This window comes from Agrilus planipennis, unplaced genomic scaffold, assembly GCF_000699045.2.
Source record: "Agrilus planipennis isolate EAB-ADULT unplaced genomic scaffold, Apla_2.0 scaffold44, whole genome shotgun sequence".
In the NCBI taxonomy this organism is placed as follows: domain Eukaryota; kingdom Metazoa; phylum Arthropoda; class Insecta; order Coleoptera; family Buprestidae; genus Agrilus; species Agrilus planipennis.
The window spans coordinates 1,095,283-1,111,554 of record NW_020438939.1 but is presented as its reverse complement, the minus strand read 5'-3'; the positions used below and the strand labels follow the sequence as shown (position 1 = coordinate 1,111,554).

The 16,272-nt window shown below is 33.1% G+C and overlaps 1 protein-coding gene across 1 annotated transcript in view; it reads left to right on the top strand.

Annotated features, from left to right (window-relative positions):
• The first annotated feature begins 3,056 nt into the window (after positions 1-3,056).
• Positions 3,057-16,272, top strand: part of LOC108733464 (protein dead ringer-like) — a 198,392-nt gene continuing 185,176 nt past the window's right edge. The window contains exon 1 of the mRNA XM_018464638.1: positions 3,057-3,528. Within this exon, the coding sequence (XP_018320140.1) occupies positions 3,478-3,528 (51 nt within the window). The 5' untranslated portion in view covers positions 3,057-3,477. The remainder of the gene's footprint in view (positions 3,529-16,272) is intronic.

Sequence of the window (16,272 nt, the reverse complement as noted above, 5' to 3'; positions counted from 1 at the left end):
AGGAGCTTGACGAATCAGTCTATAGAGATGGCATTAATAGACTGGAACACCGCTATGAGAAATGTATCAGCCTTGGAGGAGATTATGTTGAGAAATAAAAAAAAAAAATTTTTAAAAACCTTGTTTTTCTTGGTCAGGCCGGAAACTTATCAATCCACCCTCGTATTTTAATTATGAATTTGACGTTTATAACGCACTTAGAGCTTCTATGCAAATTGCTGTGGCATAATTTTGTTAATCCATAATAACAGCAGATTAGTTAGGTATTATTCGCGGTGTTTTGAGTCTGTACACCTCCAGACAATATAGAAATAGTCCGCATGAATGTTTTCCAGTCCTTTTTTCCATAATTTTCGCCGACCACTCGGTGTGGCTGAAGTAACAGAGGTATTAGTGTTGATTTTTCTTATGACACTCCCCACTAGTAGTTTCCTTGTTCGTAACTAATTAGAAGTGCCCGATTTAGGGACCTAATCCGGGCCAAATTAGGGCCTAAAAAAGTGAAACTTTACTGAAAATCAAAATTAAAATTTCTAGTTAGCTCCTTATGAAAAACCAATCCCGCATCTGTATTATCCTAATGCTCTTTATTTCTTAAAACATTTTCTTACAATTAGTAAATTCATATTACTATTATTACTATTAATACATAGAACCAAAATTAATGAAAATAATGTTGCTATAACATTTAAGAATATCATTGGTAAAATGAATATTGTCAAAAGTATTAAATAATAATCCAGTATATCTGTATGAATTTTTATTGTTTTTCTTCAAATAAAGTGAGCAAAATTTATGAATGGAATATAATACAAAATGAAAAATTAAAAACAAGAATTAGTAATAGGTAATCATAATCACGTAATATTTCTTTTCACCATAACTTCGTTATTCATTTTCCTTTGTTACTACTTTTCTTGGAATATATTTGATAGCCACTTCGCTGGACACACTCTAGCATCAAATTACGATTATTGCAATTGTGTTATAAGTTTCTGTTTCAGAAAAGTTTCTTATTCTTTCACCATACGATAGACCTTATTTTCTAGTTTTTCGAGTTTAGTCCCAAAAATCGTACATATAAATATATATGCACACACCTATCTAGTTTTTGTCTAAAATTTTACCCGGGCAGACTTAAAATAATGAACCAACCAAGAGTTCGGTCCTGGTTTTGACTCGATTTTTTAATCCTTCTCTAATAATTATTTTTTACAACACTATAAATCTCAACAAAATTCATTTATTTAGTTGACAATATAACTTTCAACATAACTAGACAATAAAAGGCATTGTCGAGTTTTAGCGAAAAAAAGAAAACATTTATTCTCTAAATTCGTTCTGTTTTCATGACGATTTCCAGTTTTTCCTGCACCAACGAACGAACCTTTTCAATACTAAAGCGTCTTAAAAGTTGCATTCGACCAACAGTGGGTCAAATAAGACTGAATCGTTATGCTATGTTGCGCAGGTATTTATCATGATGTTGAATAGATCTCGAAAAATTGATAGACATATTCATTTCTCGAAATATGAAACGAGCAGTAGCATTCATAAAAAATTGTATTTAAATTTGTATACGCATTTTTTAGACGTTAAATAGTCCATTTTTGTATATTAGGGGTACCTACTCTGAATTATTTCTTGATGGTCAAGTTGCATCGCCCNTTTTTTTTGTATGATAAACAATTCGTAACAATGGTATTAAATTTAAATCTAAATGTATCAGCATTTAATCAATAATAAATAATAACCGTTGGTTAAGGTTTGGGCAAAGGTTCTTCTAAATAATTAAAGATATAGAATAGACATATGTAAAGGTTTACTCGGGTATTCTATATAGCATTAATGCGCAAGATGTATATTGGGTTGCATATCACCGATTAACATGACATTTTTACTACCAAATTGCTTCAAAACGATTTTTGTCCCAGATGAGAGATGATACCTGTCTAAATTGATGTTCTGTATATAAAACATTGAGGTATTGTTCTTATTATATACATAAAAATGTAAAACATGTTTTCGTTTCGTTCTATTAATGGTTGATTTTCTTTTTCTCCTACATCAATACGAATTAACATTCTCCCTGTGATGTACCCATACACTGAAAACCGTTTCAAACCTCAAACAGTTAACCTACTAATGAGTAGTAATGGGGGGGGGGGTCCGGGGGGTCAAAACTCCCCTCCATGATTAGAGCATTTTTAAATATGTTACAGTTATGAATACGAAATGCTATCAGTACTAAATAAGGTAATAGAAACAACAAGCAATATATTTCCCAATTGATTGGTTTTTTCAAAGGCAAGAAACAATGATTGCTTTTGGATTTTCAACATTTTTTTCCCTACCCCCCTTTCGCAAACTCTCGCTACGCCACTGCGACCTGGTACTTTATTCTAAAATAGGCATAATGTATAATGAAGTCTCAATTTTGTACAGTGCGTAAAGTTAAGTCCATCCACCATAAGCGTAACCAGAACATTAATAAATGGGGTGACAAAAATTAAAAAAATTTATTTTGGTAAATATACTTTAGGTACAAAAACAAAAGAAAATATTTACTAGTGATAAGAAACGTACTTGCCTATATTTAACTGTATGATAAAAATGATACCTATAAGTTTAGATATTGATGTTAAAAGTAATGGGCATATTATAAAATTTAACATTCAAAAATTAACTTTATCTAATAATAAATTTATATTAGATAGGATTTCACGTACCTATTTTCAGTTATTTACAATTAGTACCTACCTACCTAATAATTCAAATTGATATTGATTATTGTTATCAGAAAAATAAGCGCATACAACACGTATACATAGTTTGAATAATAATTTAACAATCGTACAGGCATAATTCTTGGTTTAATTAACGCGTAACGATATTGTAGCGTTCCCATTTATTAATAAAATTCCCGTTCTCCAACGGGATTGGATAACGTGCAACAATAAAGCATAATCATTTTATATTATCCTCGTTGGAGTACCGCCCCTCCACTTGCAGGCTCCTCCTGATCATTCGATTGGTTCGCTTCAGACTAGCGTACGTTTGTGTGCTGAGCCATCTGCGATCGAACGTTTTGCGTGCGCCACGTTGACCCGTCGCCGTGCAGTAGTAGTATTTTAGTAGTGTAAAATCAAGGTTCGTTACGTTACGTTTATATTTGATGATTGTTGACCGCCGGTGAATTGAACTTATTGTGCGTCTTTTATATTATTATTATTTACGAAACTGCCATCTTCCCCGTGTGCACTCATCGTTGTTGTTGCTATTGTTTAGTGCGCGGTAATTCGTGTGTTAATTGTTTCTATTTTCGTGTTGTTGTTTAAGAGAGAAAGGCGGACACGTGTGTCGTCGTACGGACAATATTTCCGGATTGATGTGCATGCAGAGTGCGTAAATACGCATTCTGCTAGACAGTTTGTCAAAATTCGCGTCAAAAACAGGGAACCCGTGCCGGTGTATGCCATGGAGATGGACCCTCACGAACGGGATAGCGAATTAGGAGACGACAGCCCGGTACTTATTTTTTTTTTTAATTATTTATTAAATGCATAAATATGCGAACCACACAGTGTTACCAAAAAAAAAGTAAACTAACTTTATTGAATCAAACAATAATTAGAATAATTGATGTCTTTTTAACATCAAGTGAATTGACTACGTACGGCACTCAATATTTTAATACTGAATTTAATTAAGTATTGTTGAATGTTATTATATTTTGCTGTAATTGTAGTTAATTCTACGCAATTAAATCTCGAGATTGATTGGATTTAACCTTGAAGTTATATTATATCGAAAAAAAGAAAATAGGTAACTGAAAGTTGGTTTTAATTTTCGTTCTGGCTGTAACAATAGGTAAAATTTATTGATTATAATATTGATTAGATCGAGTAGGTACCAACTCAATTATAGTTGACATGTGTACATGCATACATGCATAGGTGCTATATACCTACTTACGATAGTTGTGGGTGGGTGTCCGTATGTGTCCGTGATATAGTTTTAATAAAACCTTTGTGTTAAAATCGTGCAATATTTGAATAGGTAATTAAAATGAGACGTTTTTAATAACAATGACGTGTCCGTAAAAACTCCAACTTAATGATATTCTATACTCTATAGTAGAGCTAGGACATTTTTATCAGTAGCTTTTTGCCATCAATGTTGTGTTTATCGCTTGTTGTGAACCTGTTTTTATTTACCTAACGCATTTCTGTTCGAGACAAAAAATATCGTTCAGAAACATATCTGTTTCCACGACATTTGATGGTTAGTGAGTAAAAAATATTAACCCATTCCATTTCATAAAATAGAGATAACATAACCTACCTAGGTACTTAGTCAATGTATTCGATTAAGTCTCCTAATCATATTTATGATTTATCTAACTTAACAATTTTTGTTTGTAAATACAGTAGATTTGCTTTGTATTGCTCCATCTAAGATAGTATACATTCACGCGATGGTATTTGTTTAAAGTGTACCTGTCTCCATAAGGGTATGGCTTACTTGATTGTTTACCCCGTATACCTACCCTTGAAGAAAGTAGCCTTGCACGTTACTCACCTGCTGTCTTCTTAGCAAACATAATGAAAATGGTCCTGAATACCGTTTGCAATTGTTCAATTTCAGTCAATTCTTGGTAGTGTCAGGTAGTTTACCTGACTGTTTAGAATCTAGGTAGTAGACAAAACTAGGTAACGGCACTTTACCAAAGATAAAAATAATTTTGTACTATTTTTCCCAAAATTTTATGCACGAATGTTATTTAGTAAGGATTTTAATTTACATTTACTCTTAATAGATTTTTTTTGTTATTACACTGCTTTATTTATACTTAAATGGAGATAACTATTAAATTCATGACTTTCATTCATATGGAAAAGGTGAGGTAGAATAAACCATTAAGAAGGGCCGTTTCTAAGTATCTCGATAGCATTTAGATAACCATATGAATTTAAAAGAGACAGTTACTTGGATATTACAGAAAATACTATACCTATAGAGTACAGATTTATTGAATAGGAGAATAGTTACTTCAGAAAATGTTAATTGCAAAACTAAACAAATCTGATTATTGTTATCATTATTAGATAATATCGTCTAGGTTCTAGGTGCCTAAAAAAAGTTAGACAGGTAACGAATTTTATTAAAAATAATACAAGACTAAATAAAAGCGCCAAATGTTAACTAATAATGTTAGCAAAAATGTTCAATTTTCTTAGAATAATAGCACTAAGTATATGACTGAATGCTGATTAATAAGACAGCGGTATGATAGAATCTGAAACAAATTGGACATATTCGATATGTGTAATTGTATGTAGAGTTCACTGACCCAGATGTGTTGGTTTTAATTACTCGAATACTCTATAAGTATAGAAGGTAGGTAGGTACTTAAACTGCTATTTACCCAAAAATGTTTACGCAATTTCGTTCGTATAATATTTCACTTGATCCTGATATTTGTGCGTAACCATTTTTCCAATTCATAAACTGGTTTTGCTGTTATTGCATATGTAATATCAAATGCATAGGATTAACTGTTTATCAAGTAATACCTACAGAGGCACTTAAGTATTTATATGATTCTAAGGAGGAAGTCTTTTCGGTAATTGCCCAAAATTGGGACTCTAGACCAAAATCGCTCCAAAAATTTTTTTCATCGATTTCCGGTAATTCTACATAATAGAAATAGATATTAGAAGGCGGGGGAGACAGTTGCTTATGACTTCATAAATAAAAAAAAATTTTTTTTGAATGATAAATTTTCAAAATTGCCCTAATTCTGAATAATTACCTGCATTGGTGTCGTCATTGTTTGGTTAGGTAGATTTGTGACAGATTGGAGTTTAATGTCCTTGCTGGAGGCGGGCTGATATGGTACAATATTTTATTCACAGAAACCATTAGTTTTATTGAACATTGAATCCTGAGCGATTTTGGTATGGAGTCCCAATTTTAGGAATTGTATGAAATTCCGATATTGTACTAGGAAAATTAAAGTACTAATGGTTTTTTCAATAAAATACTCTAACATATCAGCCCGTCTCCGGCGGGCAGTGGCATTAAGTAAACTCCAATCTGTCATAAATTTACCTAACCAATGACTCCATCAATGCAGGTAATTATCCAGAATTGGAACAATTTTGAAAAACTATCATTCAAGAAATTATTATTTATGAAGTCATAAAAAACTGCCCCCCCCCACTTTCTAATATCTAATTCTATTATGTAGAATGACCGGAAATCGATGAAAAAATTTTTGGAGCGATTTTGGTCTGCAACCCCAACTCTGGATAATTACCGTCTTTCTTTTCACTATTTTACCATTGACAAAATCCTAAAGCAAATATTTCATATCGAGCATTTCATTAGAGTAAAATTGAAAGCAGTTTTCCTTGTTTTCCATAAAAGTTAAGTTTCTCCGTCGGATTATATGTATGTTTTCATTCATCACAAAAGCCTCCAAAAAAAATTAATAGATATTGTATTTCGAAAATTATTAATTCGTTTGTTATTGGTAACTATACTGCAATTAAAATCATTCAGCAATACATAACAACTTAATTTACTTCTTTGCATGTGTAGTAAAATTTATTAAATGTTAGCCTAATTAATTGGAAAAGAATCTCCTCTGAAGGTGATACTTTACCTATTTATTTGTTTATTTTATGTCTGAGTAGATAAGTATCTATTTTGTATTGTAAATTAATTTAGCCTTTCAAGTTATTAGAACGCGTTATTAAAATGAAATCAAAAAATATGAATCACGACGTGTCAAATTTAAATTAATTATAACTTTCACTTCATTAATTCAGTAAGTCGATATTAATTTGGTAATCGAATTAGCAAAGGTTATAAATAGTCTTTGCTAGACTCAGGGACGTGCACAGAATTTTGGGTTAGGAATTATGAAAAAATGCGCAAATAAAAAAAAAATTTTTTTTGCCAGGTAAATTCTAATTAACTTTTGAAGAGAATCAAATAACCTTTGGATGTTGAATACGTCAAAAAATAGGCACAGTTAATAACAATTGATGCAAATCTCATTTTATAATTATATACGAATCAAACATCGTAGAGAAAAAAAACGCTTTGAGATGTTTTTTATTTCGAAAATGTTATTGTACTGTACCTATACTTAATAGATAAAACATTTTCTCTAATTGCACCTATATTGCGGAGTGATTGTTTTAGTTATTACCTTTTACGATATATTAACTTGCATTAATTATAGCTGCCTGTAATTATTACGTAAACTATAGCGAGCTGTCGATATACGTGGATACGGAATTTTTTATTAATCAGTGAAATAATTAAGAACAGAAAGCCCCAAGTAGAAGTCGTGTTATTTTTAATGCATTTATTTTATAGTCTAATCTAACATAATAATAAACAATTAATGAGTAGGTAGATGTTCGGTGCATGTTCAACGCGAATAATAATTATTATTATTTACTCACCAAAGCCGCAGATAAACAACATTGATTGGGTGGTACTTAAAATAAAAGAGTATATAAGTGCTAAATCAATTAGACATATTATGTCCATAAACGAAGCCTTTGCATACGAGGGTGGATTGATAAGTTTCCGGCCTAACCAAGAGATGACGCCACTAGGCCTACCTTGAGGTGACATTCTATAGTACCATCCTTGGATAGCTTGTAGCTATAGTTTCAGCCCGATCTCCTTGCTAGTGTAGGTTTGACAGCACGCTGAACAAGACGCCTCTGTGGTTTTCGTAAAAATGGAAAAGCAGGAAAATCGTNTTTTTTTGCTCATGTATTGCCTATTTGTTAGATTAAATTAAGTTTAATTCCGGGTGTTTATGCTAACAGTCAACCTGTAGTAGCTAGTTATTCTTTTATCGTTTAAACCTGGTGCAGTTCAATAAACTAATTCAACAATACAACATCAGTTATTAGTGTAAGTCAGCCACTATAGAACAGTTGTTGTAACGATAATGTGTTACGGGTTTAAACCATATCGCTGCTTTAAGGCCAAAATCCTCGACAACTCCCCAAAATAGTTCTTGCGGGATAGCAGAGAACGTTAGCTCCTCTCAGTGTGTCAATTTTTAAAGAAACAGTTACTGCATCCTTATCATTTGCAGCAAGTACAAGTTTTGAAACTGATTTTTAACAGCGATTTTTGACACTGGTTTCAAATGAGAAGTACTTACTACATAGCTTAATTTTTTCCATAGGGAGTTGTTTAAAGACTTTGTTTCATGTGGGACGGAATTTTGAATAATAATAATCACTATTGGTGCGATTCAAATTCGTACATACATCCTTCGGAATTTCAAGATCTGTTTCCGGTAAATGTATGGTGCGAAATTTTTGGAGACTTATTTGACTTTTTTGGTAAGTTTACTTACAATCATCCTCAAAAGGGTAACGTACTCTCCCGAATAGAAATTTCCATTCGTTTTTTAGGGCCCTTATTAGGTCAACCGAGTTCCGAATGAGGTAACCGAAGAAAGTCCTAGTTAAAAGAAAAAAATAACGCACTTCCTTGTTCGTAACTAACCAAGAGTGCCGGATTTAAGGACCTAATCCGGACCAAATTAGGACCTTTAGCCCGATTAGATAATTATTTAGGTTTGCCCAATATCTAATGCTTAGAAATATAATTGGGATTTAATTAGGGCCCAAAACAGCCAAACATTCGTGAAAATCAAAATTAAAATTTCTAGTCAGGTCCTTAAGAAAAACAAATTCTGCACCTATATTATCCTAATGCTCTTTATTTCTTAAAACATTTTCTTACAATTAGTAAATTCATATTACTATTATTACTATTAATACATAGAACCAAAATTAATGAAAATAATGTTGCTATAACATTTAAGAATATCATTGGTAAAATGAATATTGTCAAAAGTATTAAATAATAATCCAGTATATCTGTATGAATTTTTATTGTTTTTCTTCAAATAAAGTGAGCAAAATTTATGAATGGAATATAATACAAAATGAAAAATTAAAAACAAGAATTAGTAATAGGTAATCATAATCACGTAATATTTCTTTTCACCATAACTTCGTTATTCATTTTCCTTTGTTACTACTTTTCTTGGAATATATTTGATAGCCACTTCGCTGGACACACTCTAGCATCAAATTACGATTATTGCAATTGTGTTATAAGTTTCTGTTTCAGAAAAGTTTCTTATTCTTTCACCATACGATAGACCTTATTTTCTAGTTTTTCGAGTTTAGTCCCAAAAATCGTACATATAAATATATATGCACACACCTATCTAGTTTTTGTCTAAAATTTTACCCGGGCAGACTTAAAATAATGAACCAACCAAGAGTTCGGTCCTGGTTTTGACTCGATTTTTTAATCCTTCTCTAATAATTATTTTTTACAACACTATAAATCTCAACAAAATTCATTTATTTAGTTGACAATATAACTTTCAACATAACTAGACAATAAAAGGCATTGTCGAGTTTTAGCGAAAAAAAGAAAACATTTATTCTCTAAATTCGTTCTGTTTTCATGACGATTTCCAGTTTTTCCTGCACCAACGAACGAACCTTTTCAATACTAAAGCGTCTTAAAAGTTGCATTCGACCAACAGTGGGTCAAATAAGACTGAATCGTTATGCTATGTTGCGCAGGTATTTATCATGATGTTGAATAGATCTCGAAAAATTGATAGACATATTCATTTCTCGAAATATGAAACGAGCAGTAGCATTCATAAAAAATTGTATTTAAATTTGTATACGCATTTTTTAGACGTTAAATAGTCCATTTTTGTATATTAGGGGTACCTACTCTGAATTATTTCTTGATGGTCAAGTTGCATCGCCCTTCTCTAGTCCCTTCTCCAATTAACAAACTTGGGCAGAATCTGTTTGGCTGCGCTTGGTTTTTACGTTGTATGCAAAAAAGATATTTCTCATTGCTCTTGATGTTGATACAGTAGAACAGTAGAATCGTAATAGTGTTAAACGATAGAAACAAAAGTTGCTGATGTTATTGAAATGTACACGTTTACAAAAGTTATATTTAATATGTAATAAACATTGCATTCATTCAACGTCATAAGGTTGTCAGTCCTAAGACTGGTAGGACGCGCACCTTTATTCTTTCCTATCCTAAGCTAATCTTTGCATTTCCTTAATACCAGAACAACCCACATATTTGCGAGCAGTAATCTAATCTAGGTCTACCTCTACTCCCGTTTCTGTCTCTAACATGTCTCTGATTAGACCTTCATGCCTGAGAAGGTGTCCTACCAACCTATCTCGCATATTTATTATTGACTTCCGCTGAGTCCTCTGTTCTCCTATTCTTTCTAATATCTCTTCATTTCTAATTATTTTAATTATACTTTATAGTTTCTAAAACGATTGATTGTCATGCAATTACGCTACGCTCCTTATATTTAAGGAAGAATAATAAGTGCCGCTGAGCCAGATAAAGTTCTACACGGCTGTGATGATAAGGAATAAAATCTTTTTCGGTGGTCCATCGAGCCGGATAAAATTTGAAAAGCTCTATTCTCAGTGGTACACCGAGGCAGATATTTGAATTATTGCCTTGTACATTCTCTATCAACGGTATCCTCATCATTCGCCTGTAACATCACATTTCAAATGCTCCTAACCTTTTCTTTTCCGCTGCGCCTACCTTACATGTTTCGCACCCTTACAGTGCCGCGCATACATTCATTGATCAATAAAATAGACGTCGTATTTTTCAAAAGATGATACTCCCCTTTAATGATAGTATGTAATAGAATGTTCGGTTATCGCCTCTACTGTACCTACCTGATGTACCTATGTCGGTAATTGCCTTCTGAATGCCTCCTTCAAAGTACACTTAAACTACCCCGCAATAATTTTGTCCAAAGTTATTTTAGTGCCTTAGTTTCAGCCACAGAAACTATTAAAAATATATTTGTGATGTTATTTTTAATAATTGCTTAATAAATAATTTTTTCTAAAGAGCTTCATTATGTTATTAATTAACTCCTTAAAGTGATGATTTGCACTGTAATTATTATAATATATACCTACACCTATGGTAATGTTAGAAATATTGCATGGTATTTGTAATACGTATGAATAATAGCGACAGGTTATAATGTTTCACTTTCTCTGTCTTCTTTGTTCGCTGTTTCTGCCTCTCATTCGGTCATGTTTCCCATAAATAATTATTTCAGTTGCCAGCGTACACGGACCGCTTGGCGCAGAAAATCCATAAACCATCGCAATGTCGATGTACTTAACTTTCTGTCGGGACAGAGAACAGGTTTTCTTTCGTTGTCTGGGACTAATGCATATAACACATAATTACACACACTTTGCCGAGAAAAAGAAGACTTTTAAGTTTGTAGCTTGTAGTACCTACCTATAGTGGCTGTCTTGCCTCTACACTTGCTCTGCACAGTTTTTGAAAACAGCAATTATACTTTGTATTCTCTTAAACGATTGATTGTCATGCAATTATGCTGCGCTCCTTATATTTAAGGAAGAATTGAATGCCGCTGAGCCAGATAAAGTTCTACACGGCTGTGATGATAAGGAATAAAATCTTTTTTCGGTGGTCCATCGAGCCGGATAAAATTTGAAAGCTCTATTCTCAGTGGTCCACCGAGGCAGATATTTAAATTATCCCCTTGTACATTTACCAATAGATGCATATTATTTTAATTCAACGATGATGAAACGTGTGGTAAAGGTGTTAAAGAACATTGAGTGCACGTGTTTTATATACATATTTATATACCTACATAAGATGTAGATTGTATGCATTGACGTATTATTTTCTAGATTGCAATTAGTGTTGATTGCACAAAGATTGCGTCTACTTTGCGCACGCAATTGCTTTATTGTCTGTTCGCGCAAACAACAAAGAGAACCCCCGCGATATATTGTAATGAGAGGAAACAGAAAAGGAAAAAAAAATAAAAAAGGAGAATATAAAACGGCTTTTGAGCATGAGCATTAAACGACCAGACAACGGCGAATTGCATAATAAAACAGGTATCAAGATAGCGCGCTTTTGAGGAGGGTCGCCGCCCAACCAATCGCGTTGCGTCGGGCGTGGCATAAACTCGCTGTTCACCTCCAATCCACGGCTTTATATCAACCGCTGCTTTCATTGCCTACTCGATTAAAACGATATCAAATGATGCATCAAAGTGCGCAATCAGGATCAACTTTAGTTATCAAGTTATCATCACTTCTTTGAAGTCAAAGAGAAGCGGCAATAGGGAACGTACCTACGTTGGACAAAACAAGAACAGTTTTACATAAAGGATTTCGGAACAACTTGAATTTACCAAATATTCATTTATCTGTGACCATAATCAAGTGTATCTTTCATTTTTTTAATAAATTGGTTTGAATGTTCAGGTACTAATTTGTTTTGTCAGTAATGTAACTGTACCATGGAAGTCATATGTGTTTCGAATGGGAACTCTCAGGGTTATTCTTCTTGTCGAATGCTTTCCGTTATTCGCTCACTTGATAGCCCTACATAGATAGATAAGTACAGCCTACATATGCTGGCTTACCATTCATCGTCATGGGGGTTTAAAATCAGTCCCCTATCATAGTGGCGATAATTTCAGCAAATTTTACTTAATTTTATTATGAAGGGTGCATTTACAATCTGTCGTGTCTTCATTTCAGGAAGACAGAAAGATTTAATTAACAGTAAATTTTCGTCGTTGCAATTATTTTATGTGAAAATATATTATTCAGCATTTTATGAAGAAAGAAGAAAAACAAAGACAAGTAATTATTTGTAACTCTTCAATTAAGTGAAAAAAAAACAGTTGTTTATTTGGTGTAATGGAAGATAAAATATAACGAATATGGTCCATCAAGCCGGATAATTCGAATATTTATAAACTCTAAGCCACCACCACCTAAGAAATAGTGGTGGTGGCTACATGGTTTTACATAGCTCTGCACGTATTAACGTAGGTAAATACATACAGGGTATATCTAATATGCATATACATAGTATATTTGTGCATTTGTGTTTGTTTTTGTATATATGTAAAGAGACTTCAATATACGAAGAGGAATAAGAAGAGGGAATAAAACTGCGAGAATCTCGCGAGGCGGCAGTAAAAAACAAAAAACAAGGGCGTGTCGAAGACTCGTCGTCCAATAGCAAGCAATTTTGCCGTTGCTTTTGTTTTACGACCCGAACGAAATTAAACTCGCCAAATTTAATTACAGATAAAATACGGGGAGCAATTAGACTGTGACGAACAGGTCCGTCTAGGAGCCTCTTCGACCACATAAGTTCACTTAGGTATACCTAATTTAAGATTTTGTTATTTTCGCTATATGTTTATAGTGCATACTATTTTATAGTGTCATTTTCTTCTTTCGAGGAGCTCGGAATGAGTTGTATAATTTATTTAAATATTATTTTATTCCTGTATGGCAATACTTTTATTTTTGCTTGACTTACTGAAAAATGATAACTGTTTAAGTCAATCCAGTCAATAGATTATAGTAGATACGTATAATTCTTCCCGACTACAATTTATAGGGAGCATGCAATATGTAGCGTGTAGCAAATCAGGAATATACCTATAGGAGATATAGAGGGATTTCCCTGAATATTCTTCATGAGGATCCCCCACAATAGAAATTAGCGTTACTGTCTTCACGACAAAGAAACAATTTCGAACTTTTGAAGTGATATGTTATAGCAAAACAATTTTGTAACAGTATGCTTTGTTAGAAAATCATTTTTCTCATGCAGAGGTTAAATCGTACTTAGAGCAAATTGGTTATGGTAATATTGTATTTTTCTTCAACAATTATTACAAACAATTGTACCTCACAAACGTAGACTGTGGTAGCGAGAGGTGATGGGGAAAATCGGCCCAGATGAATGCCAAGCACCCAAAATAACAGTTGATGGCGTCCATGACGAGTCAAGCTACTTTTACATACGAATATTGACTAAGGTAACCGTCCGCAACTTCCTTGGTTGTTGCAGCAAGGGAGAGTCCAGAAAAAAAAAATCGAAGACGGTAGACTAAGATTGCCAGAAGAGTTGGAAAAAGCAGGATTGATAGATTTTGCAAAACGTTAGACCACTGGAATGGGTGACATCCTCATATATTTGGTAGCGTAAAATTCTGATTATGACCAGAACAGAACAGAGTTTATGCTTTGTGTGCTTGGAAATGTGCTTTCAGTTCATTCTGCACTTTAATTTAAGCCCTTTCATTAAGAAGTAATTGGGACTTCATATACATACCTTGTCGTTTGTAATTCAAAGGGCTTCAAGCTCATTCAAAATGATTGAAGCACTTTTAACGTGCTTAGGATTTCGTTGCATTAATTGGTAATTCGAAGTTTTTTTTTATTTCAAAAAGTAATTGGGACTTCTACAGGGCTAAAGCACTCTAGGCAAGGGCTTTAGGTTAGTGTTTTGAACATTGTTGATGAGACTTTTGTCCAGTTCCTATGCTTACAATATACTTCTCACAAGAATTTCGCGGTGATATTCCAAATCTAACAAAAATTAATGATGAATTTTTGGCGTGGATTTTAATACTGCGATTCTAATGCATACTTGGAAGCAGCTTCGACGAGCTTTTCAGATTCATTGTGAAATGAGATTGTTTTGAGTGTGGTGCTAATGTTTTTCTTTTTTCTACTTGCGTTTCGGTTATTTCATGTGAATGAGGTATTCAAAGTTAAAATTAACAAAATCGTACTTTTGATCCCACAATGAGCCAATTAAGCTCGATTAATAAAATCCACCTTTCCATTTTGACCAAAGGAACGTAAAGTAAAAACTTTGAAAACTTAGAAAACTAAAGTGCGTTTAAATGCAAGTGTTGTATTATCTATACAAATAGATAAGCGTGTTATAATGTGTTTTCTATTACAGTAGAAGCTCTTTATTCGCGGGGTATACGTTCCATAAATATACCGCGAATACAGAAATCGTGGATATGAAATAGTAATTGGTATGGAATTATATAGGGGATACGTTCTAAGGTTCCAAAATAAAACCAAAATGTATCAGAATAAAATCAATTTATTGAGAAAGTCACAATTAAAATAATCGTTATAATCGCCTTTAGGCAAGGGTTTAAAAAATTTAGTGATTTTTTCTTGTTTTGAATTTTGAAATTAGTCCACTCGGTTGCATCTTTTATAAAAGCTGCCTCGGCACGTACCAACAGTACATACTCAAATGATGTCGATACATTAAGGGGATTCAGTATAGTACATCAAACGCCGAGGAGTAAAAACATGATTATCAGTTCTAGATATCATGAGTTTAATGTTTGGAACAGAGGTTTTAAATTTTGTACTAAAATAGATAAAGCTTCGCTCTAAAGCGTGTCGAAGGCCATTTTTTAATTTTTTTAATTTCTATTGAATATTCGCTTCCTACAAGAAGTATCAACTGTAAGCACTTGTAAAAGCTTTTAATGACCGTATTATTGAAAACCAAAAACGTACTGAGTTAGTATGAACCTTTGTCTGTTACCATACAAAAAATCAGACATTTATCTCGCAGCGTTAAATCACAATGTTGAGAATAGGAATCCATGTTTCCGGAAAAATTCACAAGGCTCAAGCGGTCTATTGCTGTTAATCTCCTTAATAACTGACACCGATTACTTTTCTGTTAACCGATTGCATCCGCGAATAATGAAATTTTTAGTCTCGAATACAGGAACTGGATTACAATTTTTTCACCCGCGAATAAGGAACTTTTTCTGTATGTATAAATTGTGATGTAAGACGTAAAGATGCAGTGAGATGTGGCAGTTTCCTCAGTTAGGAATTGAACCTTTTTACTACAGCAATAAAATGTGTTTTAAAGAAGTTAAAAGAAAATCTGTGTCGTATGGATTTCCCCTCTTTAAAGATCGACCCACATTAGAGCGAAATTGAGTTGTGTGTAGACGCGTCTTATTGTTATTCCCTTACGTACTATTGAACATTACTGGAGCGAATTTGTGTTGCGGGAAAGCCGTGATGTACATACAAGTATTTTCCCTACGCTCAATTAACTCATGTTGTGTGCTATTTGTTCGATATGCTTCGGCCATAATGGTTGGCGGACAATTCTTTTTTTTTATTTTTTCTCTGTTTTGTTATAGTAAGCGCTGAATGTATAATGCATAATAGACATGTAGACACGTACCTGTACATCTACGTATGTGTGTAATGTATGTAGGTATATATACATAAGTGTAGAGGCGGTGGTAGCAAGTAGGCAGGTAATGGTGAA